The 22,844-nt window shown below is 38.2% G+C and overlaps 1 protein-coding gene across 2 annotated transcripts in view; it reads left to right on the top strand.

The window, feature by feature from the left end:
* KAT6A (lysine acetyltransferase 6A) overlaps positions 1-22,844 on the top strand; it is a 51,845-nt gene that overhangs the window by 1,695 nt on the left and 27,306 nt on the right. For both annotated transcript variants that reach the window (XM_075074680.1, XM_075074681.1), the window contains exons 2-6: positions 256-305; positions 419-1,189; positions 21,322-21,430; positions 21,987-22,102; positions 22,349-22,430. In XM_075074680.1, coding sequence (XP_074930781.1) covers positions 587-1,189; positions 21,322-21,430; positions 21,987-22,102; positions 22,349-22,430 — 910 coding nt within the window. In that variant the 5' untranslated portion in view covers positions 256-305; positions 419-586. The remainder of the gene's footprint in view (positions 1-255; positions 306-418; positions 1,190-21,321; positions 21,431-21,986; positions 22,103-22,348; positions 22,431-22,844) is intronic.

Consider the following 22,844-nt stretch of genomic DNA (forward strand, 5'->3'; position numbering starts at 1 on the left):
TGCTCAGCAATGATATAAAACTTGGCATAGAATTGATAGTGATTTCTTTAGGCTGTGTGGAATTATTTCAGTGTTAAAGCATGCTTTTATTAGTAGTGAAGATAAAACTTTATGTATTACTTCGGTGTTTCAGAACTGTAGTAGTGGATCAAAGCTGTGCTGTGTGTTTAATGAATTAATGCTGGCTGTAATCTTTTTTTTCCACTTTTTTTCTAACTGTTGTTTGGCAATGTCTCTCTTCTTGTTTTCTTCCAGGCCTAATGTTACAGCTCTTCTGATTGTGAGTGCGCAGACCAGAAGCTGAGGTAAGATATCCTGAAATCTTTATACCTTTGTGGAAAAACTTTCTCTGAAGCTGATATGGGATTTATTGGAGAGAGTGAGGAAGTATCTAATTGTTTTGCTTCCCTGTCTTCAGTGTGAAAACAAATAATGTTTGAGAAAGGAGGAGTCATTCAGAACAGAAAACGTGTATGCTATGGTTAGCTGGTTCCCATCACTCGAGAATCTGTTTTCTCATCGTGTGAAACTTGTTCAGCATCGGGATAAAGGATAACGACTCTATGGATATACAGAATTCTTCACCATGGTAAAACTCGCCAACCCGCTGTATACAGAGTGGATTTTGGAGGCAATCAAAAAGGTAAAGAAGCAAAAACAGCGTCCTTCAGAGGAGAGAATATGCAACGCAGTGTCATCTTCGCACGGTTTGGACCGCAAAACTGTTCTGGAACAGTTAGAGTTGAGTGTTAAAGATGGAACTATTTTAAAAGTCTCCAACAAGGGTCTCAACTCCTACAAGGATCCTGATAATCCTGGGAGAATAGCACTTCCGAAGCCTCGGAACCATGGCAAACTGGATGGTAAACCAAACGTGGACTGGAATAAACTTATCAAACGGGCGATTGAGGGCTTGGCTGAGTCTAGCGGGTCATCCCTGAAGAACATCGAGCGCTTTCTGAAAAGTCAGAAAGATGTGTCTGCGTTATTTGGAGGTAGCGCTGCCTCCATTTTTCACCAGCAATTACGATTAGCTGTCAAACGTGCTGTTGGCCATGGTAGGCTCCTTAAAGATGGACCTCTGTACCAACTCAACACTAAAGCAACCACTAATGCTGATGGGAAGGAGAGTTTTGAGTCTCTTTCCTGTCTCCCTCCAGTGTGTCTCCTTCCCCATGAAAAGGATAAGGTAAGATACAGTTTGCATGGGCATTTTCTTGTGATTGATGAAATGTGTCAATACAGAGTTGCAGTCTGAGTTCAGTGATTTGTTTTAACTTGCATCTCATAAGTTAGAAATGACTAATGTGCATTTGGGGTCCTACTGTGTCCATATTTCTAAGCGTGATCAGAGGAAGCGTAATAGATCATGATTTGTACTTTGGACCTGAAAACTGCAAATGACCTCCTGCGGGGAATTTACTTCTTAACGCTTCTGTACAGTGGAATCAAATGCATGATAACAGGCTTACTCTATGTTAGCAAAACATAGGAAGTAAGCTTTCTCACTTTAAGGTGAGGTGGATTTGCAAAGCAAACTTGATCATCCTTATTTTCACATTTTTATTTGACTGCCAGTTTGGCTTCTTGCTTGAATACAGATAACATAGCGAAGGTCTCATTAGCAATGGCCACCTAATGCTGTCATAGAGGCTTTCTTTGTTCACAGTGTAAAAACCACTTTCTGTCCCAGAACAGTTTTGTTGTGAAATAGGAAGAAAAGGTATATAGGATACAGAAGCTGAAAAGAAGAGTGAAATCAGATGATGTAGAGAGCATGGAAGTACTGGAACGAGCGCTCATGGACTTCTCCATTTTGTATGCCTCCCTCACCTTTCTTAAATACAGTCCATTATACAAACCAAAGTATTTTTCTATTGTTTTCTCTTATTTTTATGTTTTTTTCCCCCCTTCTTTCTTCCATTCTTCTGCATGCCTAAGGTCTTTGACCCTCCACTCCAACCTCAAGATTAAGCTGTTGGAGTGAAATTCATACCCAGTCAGTATCTTTCTTGTACTTGTGCTACTGTGGAAGCAGAGTAGAACGGGTGTCCGTCTTTGCTTATTGAAGAACAATTTGGCAGTAATTCATACCTTTGCACTACTGGTCTCCAGGACTTCTAGAATGTGAGAATTATTTTTTCTGTCCATAATAGGTACATTTTTCAGCAGTGTTGGAAATCTTTAATTGTTGTAAATATATTCTTTGGGGATGAGTTCTGTGAGTGTGTGCTGCTCATGTTTTTTCACGTCAGCTTTGCTCTCTGGTGAGAGTGCTGCTTTATGATCTGTTAGGGTTTGAAGACTTAAAACTACTGTAGGAGACTTCTTAAAGCAGCTGTGCAGATTTTTTTTTTTATCACCAGTAAAGTTTCTCTGAAGTTCTAATTTAACTGTGGGAGCTCTACTGTGGACAGAGTACCTAACTAGTCAGTGTGTTGTGTTGTGGGCTGGGGGAATGTAGGAAGTAAGTATTATGCTGAAAATTCCAGCAGCTTCCTCTATCCTTTTTTCTAGGGTTCTGTCTACAATTGTTTCCTACGTACTTCTCTGGCTATATCTGTAACAAAATCAGCGTAGCTGTAAAATGGTATGAAAACTGCATGTAAACAAGCCTGGCACATGAGGCAGCTGGATTGAAAGTGGTACTAACAGTGGAAAAATATTAGCTGTGCATATTATTATTAACATACTATGTTTTGCAGGCTATTGAGTCTTCTTGTAATGTGCTAAAACTCAGGACCAGCTTGATATTCTTTCAGATTAAATGTTCCCTGGGGTTGTCTTAAAATGGGATGTCTCAGAGGGGTGAATGATAATATGGGCTACTATAAATACTGAATTTTTTCAAGGGGACAAAAACCCCAGACCAATTTGTGTATCGAGTTCTTCTGTGTGCATGTGTGCATAAATATAAACACATACACATGTATATGTATGTGCGTGTTACGCTGTTACATATGCTCCTTAATTGCTTTCCACCTGCTCAGGTCTGAGCAGCTTGAACACTAGGAGGATTGTTAGTAACATTAGAATGCACAGTAGATGTAGTAGAAATTTTGCAAGGGATTTCTTCAGTAAATTCTTCAATATATTTTGTGTGTGTGTGTTTTAAACTAGCATCCTAGATTTCTGCTCTTCATGTGCCATCCCTGTGCTGTGTAACCCATGCTGAGTTTCATACTAGTTTCTTAAGTAATTTTCAAGGTATGGTATTAAAACATCTACGTAGATTCTGCCAGCATTAATTGACTGGCAAGCTAGTAGAAGGCAAAAGATCAGTCTCTATTCTACAGGATTTTTAAGACTGTTGGTTTTTGTTTTGGTTTTTTTTGTCTGTTTGTTTTAAATGCAGGCAGTTTGTGATAATCTTCCTTAATGCTATTTTGTGTTAAATCTCAACCAGTTATGCAGATGCAAAAGGCTTACTATGCTGTAGTAATTTTCTTGACTTATTGAGTGCTCGAGAGTGGTGAGGGATTTTTTTGGGGTGGTGTGATTTGTTGGTGGCTGTGGGTTGGTTTGTTTGGGTTTTTTTTTGTTGGTTTGGTTTGGTTTGGTTTTTTTCTCCCTGTAATGGAATTATTCATTACAGATTCTTTGGGAGTATTGTGACAATGTTTCTCTTGGTTCTTAGAAGAGCCTTGGCAACAACATGAACACCAGCTCAACCTCCCAAACCTGCGAAATCCTGATGACCTGTCTCTTGTTCTCTGTTAATCTTTTGCCCTTTGCACTGTTTGGTCTTTAACATCCATGTAAGAACTCTCCATATATCATATGATCCAAATTTATGAATCTTAAAGGTATAATATGTCTTCCTTTCATTTGTTGAAATGTAGCTTCCACTCAGCTGCAAGTGCTTGCCTGTCTCTGATAGTAGTGTCGCCCTGTTTAGCTGTCTAGAAGTGAACATTCAGTTCTGGGTATTTTCCTGTGCATTATGAAACAGAGTACCTTGAAGGAGGTCTATGAAAGTTGAAGCTTATAGTTTTTAAACAAAATACAGAAGCTTTATTTAGTAAATATTATTTGCTCTTTTCCAGGTCTTATTTTTTATCTCAGTGTTCTGTGAATACCACATTCTAGCATTCAAGGGCAAAAAAAACCTGGCAAATTATCATGGTTTACCAGGTAGTAATGACATGCTGCTGACATTATGGTTTTGAAATCCCTGGCCTAAAAGCACTACTTGGATGAAAACAAGCAACAGAAAAAAAAAAAAAACCCTGCTGATGGGCAGAGCTCAGTGCTGAAATTTGCTTATCTGTTAGTGACAATGGCTGACAAAAGAAAAGCTGTCTTTAATTTCAGTTTTAAGCGCTATGTGTGCCTTCACTCGTGTAGGCTTTAAGGAAGTGGCCTTTTCTTTCTTTTCAGTTTCCTCTAGTTTAGAAGCTAAAATGGGAATTGCAGTTAAGAGCTATTTTTGCATTCCTTGTAGTGTTTTGGAGTAAATGCTGGACTTGACTTTGGTGTTTCGATGATAGGTGATAGACTGGTAAGATTCACAATACCTGCCCCTGTTGTGGAAAGAAGGAAGGGGATGGGGGGGTGATAAATCACTTCAATATGTAAAAGTAAAGGGAGTTCATGCTGAAATTGTAATGACAGCTGAGTTGCTGCCTCTTGGGTAAGTATCAGGCAAGCACTATATCTTCAACGTAGCTGGAAGTGAGGAAGTGTAGATGTCAGGCCTCCCACATTAGGTCACCCAAAGAGGTGATAAGCATGGAGCAAAGAAGATTTGGTGCTGAGTCCACCATCCATCAGCGACATCGGTAGGGAATGAGCAATACTGTGCAAGCTAGACTCTAAAATAAGTAATCCCACTGTTAAAGTACAATTTCTACAGTAAAGCCCTGATTAAATATGCATGAAAGATTTCTGTAAAGTATAGCTGTCACTTCTGTTTCATGTGTAATTAGTACACTTGAAGACTGAAACAGGATTTTTACTTTTGAAAGTATTTTTTTCCTTGAGGAAAAATTGCTGTATGTTAGTATTTGTTCAGAGGAACAGTTTTATTTCTTGAAACTTTCTACTAATTATGATTTTTTAAAATGCTTTTTCTGAGGTGGGAGAGAATATTGTTTCGGCACTGCTTTGGAAACCATAACTTACCTTTAAATGAATGCCATGCATCTTTAGATAGCTGAGGGCAGAATTTTTTTGTCATCTTTGTAAAGCTAAACCGAATAAACAATTATATTGTTTTAACATATACTGGCTTTTGAGATGTCTTTGGGAATAAGGTTTGACATGAGTGTGCAGAAAAAACTTAGAGTATCTTGATGAAATTTTCTGGGATGTTGCACCACCACTTGATTGGGTTTTTAGTTTTGGTTCAGGTGGTTTTTTTGTTGTTCATAATTGGGGCAGGTGCTATAGAGATGATTTAAGAAGTTAATCTTATTCGTACTGGCACCTTGCGTCTCTGCCAGAGGTTACCATAGCCATTGCAAAGATAAAGCAAGTAATGTTTTGCTCCTCAGCTGCTGCCGTTTGTAGCTCAGTTCATTGCTATTAAATTAAATTGTTAGTTCAAGTTAATGTTCTGTGTTGTGAAATTCAGCTGCTGCTGGAGGGAGAGAATCGCTGATGAAGGGGCAGAGAGGGCGATGCAAGGTGGTAGCCTCTTTAATCATCTCTGTTGTGAACTGGCACATCATCAGAGGCCTTGGTTGCATGCTTTTGAGTTGGCCATGCAACCTGCTATACCTTTGGTTTATCTGTACCACTGATACCTTTATTTCTTTGTTTACTTTTTGGCACAAAAGGTGCATTGCATTTGCCAGAGAAGAGAGACTGATTTCTCTCTCTTACAGGCACTTAGTTTGAAATACGGTCCTTGTGCACTTGAAGCCTGAAAAGTAACGAGTATCTGATGCTTATGTATGGCTATCAAATGCATATTATATATTTAATTGTGAGAAACTTCTTATGCAGTTGTGTGCTACATCCTTTAGAAATAATTGCAGATTGTGATACTTGTGTCTATTTTGATCCAGAAACTTTGAAATAGATAATTTTGCTGCCTTTTTTTCTTCTTTTGTTTTTTTCTTTCCCTTTCTGTTTTGTTGAAGCAGAAGAGCTCACTGAACCTCTGTTGGTCTTGAAAGCCCTGGGTTGTCTTCCTGAACACTTCTCATTGGTACAGTAGCCTTTATTTCTAGGGCTATGGTACCTAGTAGTTCAAGGCATATTGTATTGGCACTCTACAAAAGTGTAACTGAAAAGCATCTTGTTTTAGAAAGTTGGCATTTAATATGAAATAAGACAACACTCATGAGGTGGAGAGCACAAGATAATACTACCTGTGTAACAAAGGTCATGGTATATTAGCTACATGTTGAAAATTTTAATCATGTCTTTTAGTCATTACAGAACTAATGCATTAATAATCTGGGGACTACAAAAATTATGACTGTGTATTATGGTAGCACTTACTGCAGGGTCTGTCTTCCTTTGGAATCATTTAGTGTGTTTTTAAAATTGTGTAGCATGGTGGTCAAGCTAGAAGGAAGAACCTAGCCACAGCTTGAATACTAGCTTTAGTCAAAAACATGTGAGGATGTGGGAGATCAGAATGTCGTACCTGTATAAAAGTCCAAGCAAACTGTGTTACCTTCTTAATCAGCAGTTTTTGATAAATGCTAAAGCTGTTATTCCCAGAATGCTAAAGTCTTTTGTTTCACTACCCTGCATGTTCTGTTTATCCATTCACTGTCAACAAAAATAGTAATAATGTATTTAGCAAATAGGAAGTACATTTACCATTTGTGTGGTCTGTGCATGATTTTTTTTTGCAGTACGACTAAAATTAATAAGTACTGTTTAATATAGTTATTTTATTACTTTATATATATGATATATGCTGTAATTATAATGTTACTACAATGCAAGAATTGCTGCACTACTACAAGATTACTACAATACAGTAATATTTGGTACTGTTTAAGAGCAGAGAGCTCTTGCCTGGTGTACTGTTATGAGGAGCTAAGCTGTACTAAGATACAGGTCTTAAGGCTGGAAGCTCTAAAGACATCTTGCTCTGCTTTTGTTTTGTTGACACTTGTCACAGAACACAGGTTAAAAGGCTGTAAGAATTTTTGTAAAAGTGTTATTAAAAGAAAATTGTATGTTAACACACAGGCTAACTGAAGGAGAAGGTGAAATAATTGAGGTACATTTTGGATGTTTCCAGAGCATTTGAAATTTGATCTCAGGACAATAGTAGGACTGTTTCTTCTGCAATTAAAAGGAAAATACAGATGGTATTAATTGATGTCCATTTGCACTCTCCTTGAAGCTGTCTTTTGTGTCAGTTAAAACGGGTATGGCTTAGCAGCCTTTAAGTAAATCTCTTAATATTGTCCTGCAGTACTGCTGAGAGTATAAAAACAAAATTCTGGAAGTGCTTCCTGAAAAAAAGAGGGAAACCTCTGTGGCTGTAAAATAGGAAGAATATTTAAAGCAGATTCCCTGTGCTGCTGTCACACGCGTTCCTTATGTCATGTCTGTTTCCTAGTTTTGTGTTGCTATTTATATCTGTTGGTACTTATCAGTCACTTAATCTATGGCTTATTATACATGCAGCATCCTTTAGGCCTTCCCTCTTGCAAATAATAGTGCTAGATCCCAGTGTGCACTCGTGTTTATCACATGAAGCCAAACTTCTTGTATCTTTTTAGAAAGTTCATATGCTTTGACGGCATCGTAGTTGTTTTGAAGGTCTTTAAGCATACAATAGCTATTGCTATATTGTGCCTGGTTTAGGTTAATAACTGTTAATTCTATGTCTTAAAGCAAAGGACTGTCCCATTACTGGTAAGGAAGTTGTTTGTGGATTGGTTTGTTTTGGGTGGAGTACGTAAATGATGTGCAACCAGAGCATTGTAATTACATTTTGAGAGCTCACCCTTGCTCTCCAAGGCGCTCTTCAAGCTTCGGCTCCCAGCTGGAGGAGGATTAGGATTCACTCTCTTCCAGCTGGTTCTGTGGAAGAGAAGGCTGTAGTTCTGTCTAAAAAAATGGTGGTTGATAACAGATGGCCTCCATCTGTACTCTATGTAACTCTGGAAATTCAAGTGCTAAAAAATTATTTTGAACTTGATTCACGTGATTAGTGAACAGGTGAAGTAGCTCTTAGCAATAGAGCAAATGTAGGATGTCAGAAATGTTACTGTCATGGGCAGCTATGAATGGATGCTACGACGCCGTGCATTTAGGGTGAAATGGTGCAGAATGATACCAAGAGGGGCTCTGGCAATATCTGGAGTAGCGGTAACTTAAAGGCAAAGTTTGTGACTGCGGGAAGACATCAGATGTTGTGTTGAGTACCTATGTCAATAGAGTACTACTGGGGGGGAAGCGTGTTTAACTGCATTCTCTGATACAGTTTCAGCAGAAGCTGAGCATAGGCTAGCTGGTTAAAAAGGAGGAGACTAGTTGGCTGTCTTGGAGATTGACAGATACAGAATAACACATATCAAGTGATTGGTTAATAAAGGAACCTTATTTACTACAAAGCTTTAAAGTATAGTCAGACAAGGAGGAGGGTAGATTATAGAGAACATTACTAAATAAACAACAGCTTGATTCCAGTGTTAGCTTTGTTACGTAGCGAGGGAAGAAACATCAGAGAGAATGAGGGCAGATAATTCTGTCCCTGCCCTTCCCCTAGTTTCCCAGCAATTTTATCTTAAGTCATAGTGGTGGCAGGAAAAACAGTTAAAAAGGTATAAATATTAAATGAAGTAATGCCAATTTAGTTGAAAGATAGGTTCCATGTTCTTAAAACAAGTACAAATATGCAATCAACAGAAAATCTGGTAAACGAATCCTATGTGTGAGTCGTTTGACCTCTGTCCTCTGTGGAGTAGGTGGGTAGATACCCTATTTGCCTTGTTAAAGGGTTTCAAACTAAATTTATCCTAATGAGTTGTGATAAGTCATGTTAGTCATTGTTCCACCTACTTAGGTTTTCTCTTTTTTTGTTGTGTAAATCTGACTTAATTTTTCTGTCCTCACCAATTTTTTCTGACTATGTGAACACTTCCTTGGAACAGTTACTAATTCTGCTTCAGGCATTGGGTGTGAAATTGTAGCTCGTTGCTTGTTTCATTGTCCAAGAATCTGGCAGTCTTTCCATTATTCCTGCTATTGTGGTAAATCTGGACTTGTAGTGAGATTGAAAAGAAAGGAGGGAGATGGGTGTCCAGAAGGAATGACCCTCACATAGCAAACAGAATCGCATTGGTAGTATATTTGCTTGGTCTGAGTTACTTTCGAAGGCCGGTTAACCAGCCTGTGGAACCATGCAGGAACGATGAATTCTGGGTTGAAAATACTGGATCTTCCAAGCATGTTTCTGTGAACCCCTATGAATTACTAAAACTTCTAATTCTCAACACCTTTATCAGTTCACACTATTTCTGAAAATTGGGTAGAATGAATTATGGATCTTGGTAAACAGGTAGTACCTGCACAAGTGTTATTAAAAATATGAGAATGAAGCTCTTCCTTTTCTGGAATCTTTGCTTTTAAATCTTTATCAGCAAGTCGAGTCACCATTCTCCCTCCATTTATCCATGTGTAAAATGGAAATTATGTCAAAACTAAAGGTGCTCTGAATTATAAAGGAAATCACCATTTCTATGCATTTCTCCCCATTTCTGTTAAACTGTCCCATCTAATCTTAAAAGTCCAGAAAAATTGGTCATGGATACAGCTTTTAGATGTGGGGGTGGGGGTTTAACTCAAAATTCTTCAACAATATACAGCCTCTTCCAGGAATTAGGTTTCTCGTCAGTCTTTGAGACTCAGTCCTGGATGTTTAATGATGAGGTGTTTCGATTGGAGTGCTGGAGATCTGAACTTGTCTGCACTCAGTGAATTCCTTGAAGGTGTGTGTGGAAGGAAAGAAGGTAATTGTGCTGCTTAGTGTTATAACAACTAAGTTTCAGAAGCTGCTAATCATTAAGGTGCATGCAAAATCTTTAGTGATATCAGGGAAAAAGTAGATGCACTCGCTTTGTGCTGCTGCTGTGTTTTGTGGATGGTTTTTGTTTTGCTTTGTTTTTCTTGTTTTTTTGTTTTTGTGTTTTTTTTTTTTTTCTAATATACATGTGTAAAAATACAGCAACTGACTGCCTTACTTCAGCACAGGCTTCACCCGGCTTTGCAAATTCAGGGTACCTTTCCATGGGCAGTCCCTCTCAGCAGCAGACCTGTTTGGAAAAGGTTTTATCTGCTCCTGTTTAGGTTTTTGTAACACCTGCTGCATAAGGCTGCTCATGTGGGAGTGCTCTGTGCTTGTGCAGTCTGTGGGGTGCGGGGAAGGAGAATAGCACTGAATGAGAACTGTGGGTCAAGAACATGGGACTTGGTTAAATCTTACTGTCAAGAGTGTTATATTGAGCAGTGGATTTTGATAGCAAAGACTTACATGCAGAGTGTTTGTTTTCTTTTTTTCTCCAATTTCCTGTTCAAGGTGGTAGATCGTAAAAAAAAAAAAAAAAAAAGATTTGGTCCATACTTGCACTTGTGTGGGTATCCTGAGTAAACTGCAAATAGCAGCTTTGTATCAGATATTTTTAACATGGACGATATTCACTGTTCCTTTTGTACCTTCTCTGTTATGATGTTTATGTGGGCCCCCGAATTCTGTTAAAATGTTTTTGTTCATCAGGTTTGTTTTCTAACTGAAGCATTTTCTCTTCTTTTAGGGATGCAGCTAATGTTGAAGTAAAGCAGCGTACAGTGTTTAAAGATGGAATAATTACCTATATGCACAGAAATTGCTTAGGTGTTTAAAAAGTCTCCTCCCCAAAGTAATTTGTTATTTTTAGGAACCAAAGTTAATACTGAAGTTCCTTATTTTCTTGTGAAAACGAAAGTATCACAGAATGCAAACTGTTTCCAATAAGAGGAGTCACGATTTTAGTTAGCTGCTGAATTGAGGGGTGTGCTTGGCTTTTGCAGCAGTGGAAGTCTGAGAGTTCTTTGAAATATTATCTAAAATTGAGTGATATAAACATCTGTTGCTCATAAGACAACATCCTTTTATTTTCTTGAAAATTAGGAAGCTGGGACAAAATATAGGAGAGGGCTTACAGGCTATATAGCTTTGGGTAAAGAAAACTTCAGGAACTTAAACTGCCAGGTTCCTGAATCAGTGTCAAATGAAGGGAGTTTCTTTATACTGCAAATAAAGAAATTTGAGCCTCCCTTCCCTTTCCACACCCCCCCACCCCCCCCAGTTTGCAGGCAGGAAGTCTTGGCATGTGATTCTGATTGTGACGTACAAATCTTGAATTTTTTTAATCCTCTTATAAGAGGACTTGTTAGCTCTGGGAAGGTTATTTAACAATTGACTGTCTAAATATTTCCAGTTGGCATTCTGTAAAGTTCTTATCATGTGCATAGTAAGGCAATTTCTTCAGTTTGCGTCTCAGCCCTGAGTAGTATCCACATTGCTTTTTTGCCTTTTTTTTTACGTTTCCAAATGTCATAACCACTGCATAGAATGCAGCCTGTATATACTGCACTGGAATCTAAGCTATTAACCTTCACACTTCACTTTAATCTTGTAGCAGCATTTCGGATGTTCTCTCTATTGTAATAGTCCTTCCTTAAACAGCAGCACTTATTTTGAATGTCCTTTGATTTTTCTTTCTAAATGACCCTGTTTCTCTAAGGAAGATGTATGTATTTCACGCTTGTCGTTTCTTCTGTATGCTTTTTTTATCTTTTTTCCTTTACATTTGTTTTAATGTAGCCTCATGTTTCAGGCCATCATTCTGCCACATAAATACGCTTCGTTCTTTCAAGTGAGACTCAGCTAAGTGAATTGGAGACAAAATATCCATTGACACAGGGAATCATACATGCATGTGTTTTTGTAATAGTTTTTCATGTATCTATTAAAATACATTTAGCATTGTGTTCTGGTGCACAAAGAGTATTTTAAGGAATTTCTAGTTTTACTCTTGGTTGCTTCATTTTTTTTTTTTTTTTCACCATACTGTCTGGAGAGAATGTTCATAATTGTGATTTGGCAACTCAGAAGGAGGGTTAGTCATTCTCCAGGTTAAAAAAACCAACCCATTGCGGCCAGAAGTTGATATTACTGAATAGTGTTTCCCAAATTATGCTGTTCTCCCTATATATAACAAAAGAACATTATTTGTAAAATTACTTTGGTAATATAAAATTCATTAGTTCTGATTTTTATTGAGGTCTGGAACTCAAGCAATTTTCTTCTCCAGCCACTGATCCAAAAGGCATGGAATCCAGGCTCTGTGATGTCCTGCTCACTGAAACGTGTTTCCTCATGTTTTAAATAATTTTCTTCACATGGTGTAGGTTGTGCTTCCCCTCTGGCTTTTCTGGTTCATCTACTTCTTTCCAGTAGCTTCAGCATTTGAGGCAGACCTTTGCAACAGCATGGGCTATTTGAAGTGAAGAGTAATGGTTTGTCACTTGTTTAAAAACAGACACGCAAAAAACCATTACCTAGCATGAATTCTCAGAAGCCATCTATCAGTGCTCCTGGATGATAACTTTTTAGCTAAGAAACAGATGTACTGTAGTGGGGATGGTTCTGTGGTAGATTCTCCCTTTCCGGAGGGCTCACATGCAGGATGTCTTGAAGAGCAAAGTTTTTTTTTTTAAAAAAAAGTTGGTGTGAGTTTATGTGTTTCTTTTAGACTGGCCTTAATCTTACACCTACTCGACTCCAACCAAAATGACTGCTACAAGCAGATGTGTGATGATGGGGCAAAGACAGTCCTGGTATCTAGTGAGCCTCTGATGGTATTAAAATGTCTGCAGGAAGTAAAGTGCATTGAGGTTACTGACAGTGACCACTGTGACAGTGCAGGCTACAGAGTTGGCTCTGAGTTTTGAGGAGTTCCCTACTTCACTTTTCCTAAACTAAAATTACTACAAAGCAGATGGATTGGCCAAAACTGAGGTTTTAAAATTCTTCCCCTCCCACTTTTTCCATAGGCACTTCTCTCTAATCGCCTTTGGGAGGGGGTACAGTCTGTGATTCTGTGGAGCACATTTGGTTTCTACACATCCTTTGTATAGTAACAACATGTGCTGAGAGGCTGGCAGGCTGTAAGACACCGTCAGTCCAATTTGTTCTGGCTCCCTCCCTCGCTGAATCTGGTGACATCACACAGATAGATGTGCTTGTGAGAAAAACAGCAGAAGGAGTTGAATGTCTGCCAAAAATTTTCAGTATGAAACTGAGCTGGCTGCTTTCAGTCTTGTTTTCACGAATCTTTCATTGTGTGCTTGCGTTTTTCACTTGCCAGGATGTTCTTTGCTGAACAAACACAGCAGCAGTGAAATCTCTCTATACTTAGCATCACAGTCTCACACAGAAGCTTTGGAGGAGTAATCCTGATCTCCACATTCAAAGTTATTCTAATTTAATGAACTATTCTAAAACAGTTTGAAATCTAGTAGAATCTTATTCCTTGTTCCCCAAACTGTACCTAATTTGTTTTTTAAATGTTAAGTGTTTGCAGTTTGTCAGAAGTGGTAAATACAGGAAACATTGAAGCTGTGAAGGATATTCTTTGATCTGGTTCTTCTAAAGCTGGACAGTGTTTACATGTGGACATCCAAATTTGAAGGACTATGGGGATGAACAGGGTGTGCACAAATACTGGCTGGAAGAGATAAGAAAGACTATCTTAGACTGTTGACTGTACAGAGGTTCTATAAAATTCTCTTTGATTAAATTACTCATGAACTTCTTGCAGAGGATACATGAAATAGTTTAGTTCTTCCCTGAGAAGTTACATGAATGTTCCAGCTTTGCTTTCACAAGGTTGTTTTCACAAATGATATAGGACAGCCACTGTTAGAGGAGGCCAGCTGTGTTTGGGGAAATTTTTTTCAGTGAAATGGTATATACCTTCTGCTCCTCTTGTTCACAGAAAAGCATTTATATTCAAGAAGAAGAAAATTGCAAGACAGCTATTGAAGTTCATTGCTAAACTTTGCTAGTCAAGAACGTAGAGAAAAAGAAGAAACAGGGAGAACCATAACAATTTTAATCATTCGTGTCTTCTAAAGTTTCACGAGGAATATGCAGCTATTATGGTCATATAGGCATTTTGTAACTACCTCAGTCACATGGCTGGAATGCGTATGTAATCATGTGAAGCTATCATTGAATCTGAAACAATTCAGATGTGAACTGCTAATACAATTAATTCCCTGTAACTTGTATACAAGTCTGCAGGGGCCGTAGTAGTGCTGCTTCTTTTTTAATGTAAGGACAAAGTATATTACACTACCACCGGTGAAACAGAGTTGTAGAGGACTCCCTGATGCAACATTGTATGGCAGTCATGGGAGTATCATTAAAGTCTGGTTTCTTGATTACTTGAATTAACTTTATTTGTAAGTCACCTTTTCCTACAAATTAGGTTTCTTCTGGCTAATGTCACATACTTTGCTGCAGCCACATCAGGATTTCGTAGGTGAAGTTGGATAGAAGCATGTACAAGGTGAATAGAAGCATAGCTAAATGCAGTTTAATGATATTGACTTGCAAATACAAATGCAATGCAGACATGAGCAAAAGAAAAGAATGCAAGTGAAAGTGTGTGGACTAGGAAAGTAATTTTGAGTCTTTTCCTTAGTGAAGCAGGATAGCAGTGTGATGAAATACATCAGACACAAGCTTACTTGGTTGTACCTGTTTTTTCATGCTCGCTGCTCTTTAGTGTCATGTTGTTGTTACATTATAATCAAATTCTAAAACATTTCAGTAGAATGATCAGCTGCCCTGGATTGCACGATTGCTTCAAGTTTTGCCTTCAAGTCAAAGAGATAAAAGAAAAATAATCTTCCCTTACTCATATCGGGTGATATTCAGTAGTAGTGCATACACACAGCTGAATGAAAGTAGCTGAAATGACAATGAGAGCGTTGGAGTTGTTCAGTTTCAGTGTAACTGCTGTGCTGAAGTTGAACTCTAATAACAGAATTTGAGAAAGGGAAATGTTGTTTCCTTTGCACAACCAAGTAAATCAAAGCAAAGACAAGTGGAGATCATTGCTGATAAAGCAGAGGTGTCCTTGCTGGCCAGGAAAAAGAGTGAGTACACTTTGGGGTACTGCTGCCTGGAGTAAACGCTTGTTCTGAAGGAAATATAACTCGTCCATTAGTAGATCATGTAATTCATGCTCTGACAGACTTTTGTCAGGGAGTGTCTCTGAGACTGCCGTGTTGCTTACTGTATGCTGTAAAATATTAACTTCTTATTTAAAACAAAAACCAGACTTGACTTCTGCTTTAAGTTCTAGATACATTCCCCCCCCCCCCCCCCCCCCGCTGTGTCTCTTCCCGTACTAGCCTTTCTCATGGAAGGTGAGGGAGCAAATTAAAGGAGCAGGAAGCTGACATGTTTTTTAGGATGTAGTGGTAAAACCTTCAGCAAAAGGCTTGGAGAGTAGCAGGTGTTTCATGTATTAAACATAGGTCTGCAGCTCAGGAAGTTTTCATTCTGACAACGATCCATTGATTGACTAAAGATATGTTTATAAAAGACACTTTTATAAATCTGGTATGGTAATCTTCCTCCCCATACCCCCTCCAAAGGCAAACTGCCTCATTAATGTACTAGACTGCTGTAAAGCATGTCAGATTATATTAGTAGTTTAACCCCTAGGTTTTGATTTCCAGGAACCATGGCAGTTTCTTACAGGGGATTGCATTTTAAGAAAAAAAAAGTCATGGGTCTGAGACAAATAAAAAGAAACACTGGGTCAAACTGTGTGGTTTACTTCTGGGGAAAAAAATACTGTAGTCTCTTGGATCAAAAAGTCAGAGTGGAGGTCCCAACACCATTCACTGATGCTGATAATGTAGCCTGCACTGTTGAACAGATGTTTGCTTGGTTTTTGCCATCAGGAGAAAGGCAGTAGCTCTAAATATCGTTCAAAGGGGCATAGCCATCTACAGTCTCTTCTGAGCTTGGATGTCTGTCAGACCTTCGATCAGATTTCTTCCAGAAATTACATTGAATGATATGTCACTTATGTTCCTGTACAATGTAGCATGTGATATCACTGTTCGTTGCTGCTGGCTTTTCTGTGCCAAAAGGGGTGAAATTGCCCTCAGTGTTATTCTGCTCTGCAAAAACTATTCCAGTGTGCTCTGCATGCAGTTTAGCAAGCTGATATTTTAAAATTACTTCTGCAAAAACTAACTGCAGCGTTGGGGCCACCAAGGTATGAATATGCAGTTGATGTTAAAGGGGTTGATAACTTAAATAGATAACGGTGTCACTTGTATCCAGAAATGTCTGCTGTTGCTTGTGAAATGTCTGTTCTTGTGTGAATGAATTGCATGTACTTGGTTAGAGATTCAAACTTGTGGGCGTGTGTCATCTAAGGCTATATCAAACAGTATTCATGGTAGAGGCTGACGTATAATTTAAATGAAAGTTTGGGCCAACGTGTGAATTTTGGTGTGGTGTAGTTAATATTGCTTGAAGTATACAATGGGTTTATATGCACAATATTTCTGCATCATACATATAATGAGTCTTTTTTTTTAATTCCTTTTACTCTCCATTGTTCTTTGATTAATAAATATATAGGACTGCAGTGTTCAGTGCCACAAGGCTTCCCACTAGGTAAGAAGGTATTGGCAGAAAGGAGGTATTTAAGCTATTTAAGCTGTTAGTTCTTGTTTGTTTCAAAGGTGTACAGAAAGAGCTCTTTAATAAGCACCATAAAGGCTTGAAGTGCTAGTAGCATCAGCTGTTGGCATATGAACTGTAACTTTGGGGAGGTTTTTGAATGGGAACTACTTAGGGTTGCCAAGGAGGGCATCTCATTGCCATCATGTGGCAGGATTACCTCAGAAGCTTTTTCCCCAAAAAAAGAAGAAATACTTGTGGAATATTTCTGCCTTTCTTACGTTTTCAGTAATGTGATGTTTTGTAAGAAAAGCTGTGCTTAGGATTCTTTACCCATAATACATTTAGAAGAGCTTCTTATTATCTATACATCTGCTGACTATGGTTTTCTCTTGTTTTATCTTTATTTTCTATATGCAAGTCAAGTAATAGTTTAAGACTGTGCCTATCTGACTGTTGGGAATTGGTTCATCTGCTGTTGCTTTGTCAGAAAGGTTGCTCTGTATTAAATTGTAAATATGTTTATATTTCTTCCATGTATAAATACTCAAATTTAGTGTCCAATTCATTTCTCAGTCATTCTTGAGTATATGCATTTCTGTAGGTCATCTATTCTTAAATAATTTTATTGTCTGTCCTTTGACAATTATTTCCACATCCTGCTAGTATGTGAATATTGGAGATAGACATACAATCCTAATCATAACCTTGATAATTAATTTCTATTTTATATTCTTCTTGTCTTTGCCTGTATTATTTAAACATAGAAAGCAAAAATAGATAGTAAATATTTATTCCTTTTTTGCATAATATGCTATTTTATCATCTGCTCCCTGCAAGGAGCCTTTTGCCATTTGTTTCTCTCTTCCCCTTCTTGTAGGTTGTTCTGTTCTCCTTATTTCTCTTAATTGCTGCCCAATAATAATTTGTTAATTCTTACTGTGTCCCTCACGTACACCTAATACTGCTGGCAAAAATCTTGCGATCTTCTTTTCTTCTTTCACGTGATTTTTTTTTTTTCTCATTCCATGGTGTCTGCTGTGACATTGGCCAGAGGGAAGAAATCGCCTTTTATACATCATGCTTTGCGAGGGATTCAGTTTTTCAAACTACATCACTTTGTTAGGGGCTGTAGCGTATGACTCCTTCAGAAGTAGTAAAGCTGTTCTCCTTCATTTCTCAAAAGAAAAAAAAAAAGAGAGAAACATAATTACCAAATGGTATTTATGTGCTCTTTCAGTAGTGCCAAAAGTTTGGATGTCTTACCTGTGGTTATATTGCAGTTCAGTAATACAGTTAATAAGGTATGACCGCGTAATTAAGTCCATTTCACTACACTTGCAGGTGTTAAACCAAGCAGATTCTTGATGCGATCTATAAGGGATGGTGGTAACATCAATGCTTCCTCTGTGATCGCAGATATGATTTGCCTGGTTTCTTTGTCTGATGATGTGGGGGTACGGCCCTTCTCGATCAATAAGTAGTCTCTCCAGGTGCTACCGTGATTACAAATACGGTGGAAAATTAAATTCTTCTGGTTGTTTAATTGTAACTACGTGTTAACAGCATTTCTGAATACTTAGCTTTAGGAGTTTGATTCTATGTATTCAGATTTGCAGACTAGGTATTTTAGGCTCACTTCAAGTCTCTGAATTATCTCATCATTTTACAGCCCTTTGAACGAAAGCCATAAATGTTTTCTTGAGATATGTAAGCAATTTAGATTGAAATTTTGTGCAGATTTCAGTTCTGAAAGTATATTGTCCCTTCTGTATTAAGAAAACCAACACTTTGTGCTTGTTCCGTTCTATTACGGTCTCACTGAGATTATTCTATATTAAGAGCAAGGAAGTGCTGGGGTTTTGAATCATCACTTCTTTTTGTATTTCTGGCAGTCTTAATTATTTCTGCTTTGAATTGGTAACTTCAAAGCTGACAAAACTCTGTAGAGTAACATAAATGTTTTGTCATGGTTTGGTTGTCATTCTTAACCCTTCTTCTGCTTCATTGCTTTTATTTTTTTTAATACCAGATGTAAACCTCAGCGTTTGATAGTGCAACTTAAATGTCACATTGGCTCTCAACTATCAGTTAAAAATCAGTAAACTGTTTGTGTCAGACAGTAAGTTTTAGCGATACATACAGGGAAATTGATGCTGTTGAATGTCCAGTCACATTAAATTTAACTATTAGAAAGAATCGATGTTCCTATTTACTTTCTGCCTGAAAGACTGTTACAATGTAGTTGAGATTCTCTGAAACTTTATCATAACCTCGGACTGAAATCAGAGGAAAAAGAATGACTCTGGGATGTGAAATTATGTTCACTGAGTCCATTTCTGGCAAAACCACACTTGTAATATTGTGGAAGTTACCATTTGCTTTATTTAAAAGAAGATCTAGAGTTCTGTAAATTTTTCATTTTAGGTTTTTTTTTTTATTTTAACTGACTGAGCTAATACATGACCAAGTATAAAGGATGAATGAACACGCCAAATTGTATTCTAAAGGATTCTAAACCTTTTTACTGCAAGTCTGTGGTGGATCAAGATCACGGCATTTCTTCCAGAGAGGAATAGCAGATGCCTACACAGGGATCACTGCATTCTTTAGTTCTCATGCTGATCTGCTTGTTGACATTACTTATGGAATTTTCTCTGAGCATTTTCTTATCTGAAAATGGGAATAATGGTCCTTATCTACTTTGTGTAGTATTGAAATGTGAATAAAATAGCAAAAAAAGAACAAGTTGTTATTCTTACAGGAAAGACGAAGATTAGTTAATAATAACTTTTTCCAAGAGGTAGTAAATATTCCTCAGTGTACAGTGAGTCCCTGCTCTGTGTTAACAGAGGATAGGGGATGCCCTACATAGCTGATTCTAGCCAGCATTACTGTGGTGATAAAGCTGGAAAAATGCTTCCTAACGTCTCGTGGAAGTGAAGATGCTAGTTTCTCCCTCCCACTTTGGATGTTAATGATCTGTATGCTGGGCATAACTATCTACAGTTGTCTTGTTTTCTCCCTCTCTCAAAAGGAGCAGAAACTGGAATCCTTCAATTAACTAAACCTGTGTGTTTCAGACTGAAATAGTTTGGTGGGCAGGTGATTTCATATTAGTTTACACTTCAACGTTGTCTGGAATTTACCCAAAGGCAAAGATAAATACTTGTGTTCAGGGTGAGGAACGTTGGGCTTTCACCCAAGTAGTCATTCTGAATTGTGTGGCTTAATTCTGAAGCAGCAAATTTCCTAAAGTGTTCTGATTGTTTCCATCTAGCAGATGTTTTAAGGAACACGCCTCAGTCTGTAAGTATGCTAGGTCTGTACACCGAAGTAAAGATATAGGTTGAAACTTCCAGTTTCTCTATTACTGTAATATAAACCAACCTGATTTCTGCAAGAAATTATTCTGGATATAGCTTTTGCTTTGGCTTAGCCAGAATTAAGATTCTTTGAAGTTCTTCTGGCATATGCTTCCATACAAGAATTAACAGTATGTACATGTGTAGCTGCATAATATACTCTGAAAAAGGTATGTGTAAAATCATTAGCTGTAACATGATACAGCTATCCAAAGAATGTGTCTCAAAATCTACCATAATATAACATTTTTCATGTTTCCAGTGTTTTAAATGTGATTTTAGCATGTATTTGTTATATATTTAAATTAAATTTTGCTTAGATCTTTGCTTTGAAAACTATAAATCACAGACTTGTTCTGGAAAGTGCAGTATCAAATTAGGAAGAATTTGCTGGATTATGAAATCCAGCACTTAATGTTACTGGAGGTAAGGCTATTCTTTCCCTCTCATTAGTTGATCAAGTGCCACTTTAAAACAATCAGTTATTGCACTTGTTACTTCTTTGAGGCTGTTGTAGAATGTCAGACCTTTGGTTTAAGAGCCTCCTGCTTATTCGAGGCCAGATGTATTGTTGGCTAGTTAATATCTATTTGTTATTTTCTAGTGTTGTGCCTCATCTTGAATACATCTTTTCCCCTACATAATGTTTAACACTCCCCTGAATTTCTTCCAAGACAGCAAACCTTTTTGTGTGCTGCTTTGGAGTGCTAAACAGCATACTCATATAACTTCTTACAAGAGAACTTCCTTTTATTTTCATTTTCATAACCATGTTAATAATTGTACAGTTGCTTACTTGTTCTATAGTACGTTTTATTCCAGGTAAAGTATTGCAAATGCTTTTGACGATTGCAGTACTGCTTTCTGGATAGCTGTTGGGAATTTCTAAGGCTCCTGTGTTCTGTGCCCTTTTTCCACCCCTTCATCACCTCATAGCTCATTCATTTGTTGACAAATTAAGGCACCAACTTCTTCTAACTTTGCATTCAATTATTTATTAATGTGTAGCCCTTTTCCCCAGCTTGTTTTTCCAGGTTTCCCCTAGCCCTGGAATTCCATTCTCTTTTTCTTTGTACCTGGGATTGTCTCTTGTCTTTGGAGATCTGACTTCTATTCAGGTTACAGTTAATGCAGCATTGTGTGGTGAGGACCACTAAAAACTGTGAGAGACAGCACGTATTGCGTACTGTTTATGTGTGATATAAATGTCTGTGTGATTTTGTGTATTAAGATTTGTTCCCTTGATATACTCAGTGCTTTTATTGTCTGGTTTCCTCACAGCCGGTTGCTGAACCAATTCCAATCTGCAGTTTCTGCCTTGGTACAAAAGAGCAAAATCGGGAGAAGAAACCTGAAGAGCTCATCTCTTGTGCTGACTGTGGCAACAGTGGTAGGTGACCGTTTACAGTGCTGCTAGTAATAACCCGTCCACTTGAGACAGAAGAGCTTGGTGTACTGACTGCTACTGACCCATACATATGAGGAGTATGCATGTATAAATAACCTTGCCACTTGAGACAGAGAAATCTAGTATAGTGACTACTCCTGACCCATACATATGAGAAGTATGCATCTGTGGCATGGAATACAGTTCAGCTGAAGCTCAGGCTCCCAGAGTGGGAGACAGTTAAGTTAACCTAATGGAAATAGTTCATTTGGCTACTGGAGGTTTCTTTAGAAATGTGGTAATGATGACCAGTTTTATCAGGTTTCTCAGTTCAGTTATGAAAAATTATCTTGGTGTTCTTTTGTATGTGGGCCCGCCGCTTGCTATCTAGGGTATTGTTTTTGTGTTACAAGTAGATAAGAATAGAAGCACCTAAAAATAGAAGTATCTGGATAACCAAAATTCTGCATGGTAATATGTAATTGATAACGTGAGCTATCTGTGAGCATTAACAGCAGTGGAATGATTATACTGGTGTAATTTTCTCCTCTTTCTGTAGGTCATCCGTCCTGTTTGAAGTTCTCTCCGGAGCTGACAGTTCGAGTGAAAGCTTTGCGATGGCAGTGTATTGAGTGCAAAACATGCAGTTCCTGTCGAGATCAGGGCAAAAATGCTGTGAGTACAGTGGAATATGGACTGAATGAAGAGGATATCAGTCATGTGATCGTTCTGTTAACCTACAAAATAAAATTGTTCCATAGTCAAATACTTGCAGCTTTCATTTGAGTCTGGTAGTCTTTGAGACCTGTGAAATACCATGATATGTCTGTAGTTGAAAACTATGTGCATGTTCTCTGAGACGGTGACAAATTGGTGCTGATGCACATCTAAAGAGAGATTAACTTTATCTGTCTTCAACAGGATAACATGCTATTTTGTGATTCATGTGACCGTGGCTTTCACATGGAGTGCTGTGACCCCCCTCTTACCAGGATGCCAAAAGGTGAGGACTTTGTGATTAAAAAGGTAATTTAAGATGGTGTTGGAAGAGATCAGTGGGTAGAAAGTGCTTCCACATATTTGGTCCTCTTTTAGCTGCATTTAGTTTGTTCTTTACAGCATTGCTTTTCAGGTATTAGAAACTAGAGATGGGTCAGAGCTTCACATCGGGATTTTCCACTGTCTCCTGCTTCCCGTACATTACTGTCTGTGAAGGGTTTTGAAAAAAATCACAGAATCACAGAATGGTAGGGGTTGGAAGGGACCTCTGGAGATCACCCCATCCAACCCCCTGCTTGAGCAGGCACACCCAGAGCAGGGGCACAGGACCGCGTCCAGGCGGGGTGTGAATGTCTCTAGGGAAGGGACCCCACAGCCTCTCTGGGCAGCCTGTGCCACTACTCTGGCACCCGCACAG

The sequence above is a fragment of the Phalacrocorax aristotelis genome, chromosome 24 (assembly GCF_949628215.1).
Source record: "Phalacrocorax aristotelis chromosome 24, bGulAri2.1, whole genome shotgun sequence".
In the NCBI taxonomy this organism is placed as follows: Eukaryota; Metazoa; Chordata; class Aves; order Suliformes; family Phalacrocoracidae; genus Phalacrocorax; species Phalacrocorax aristotelis.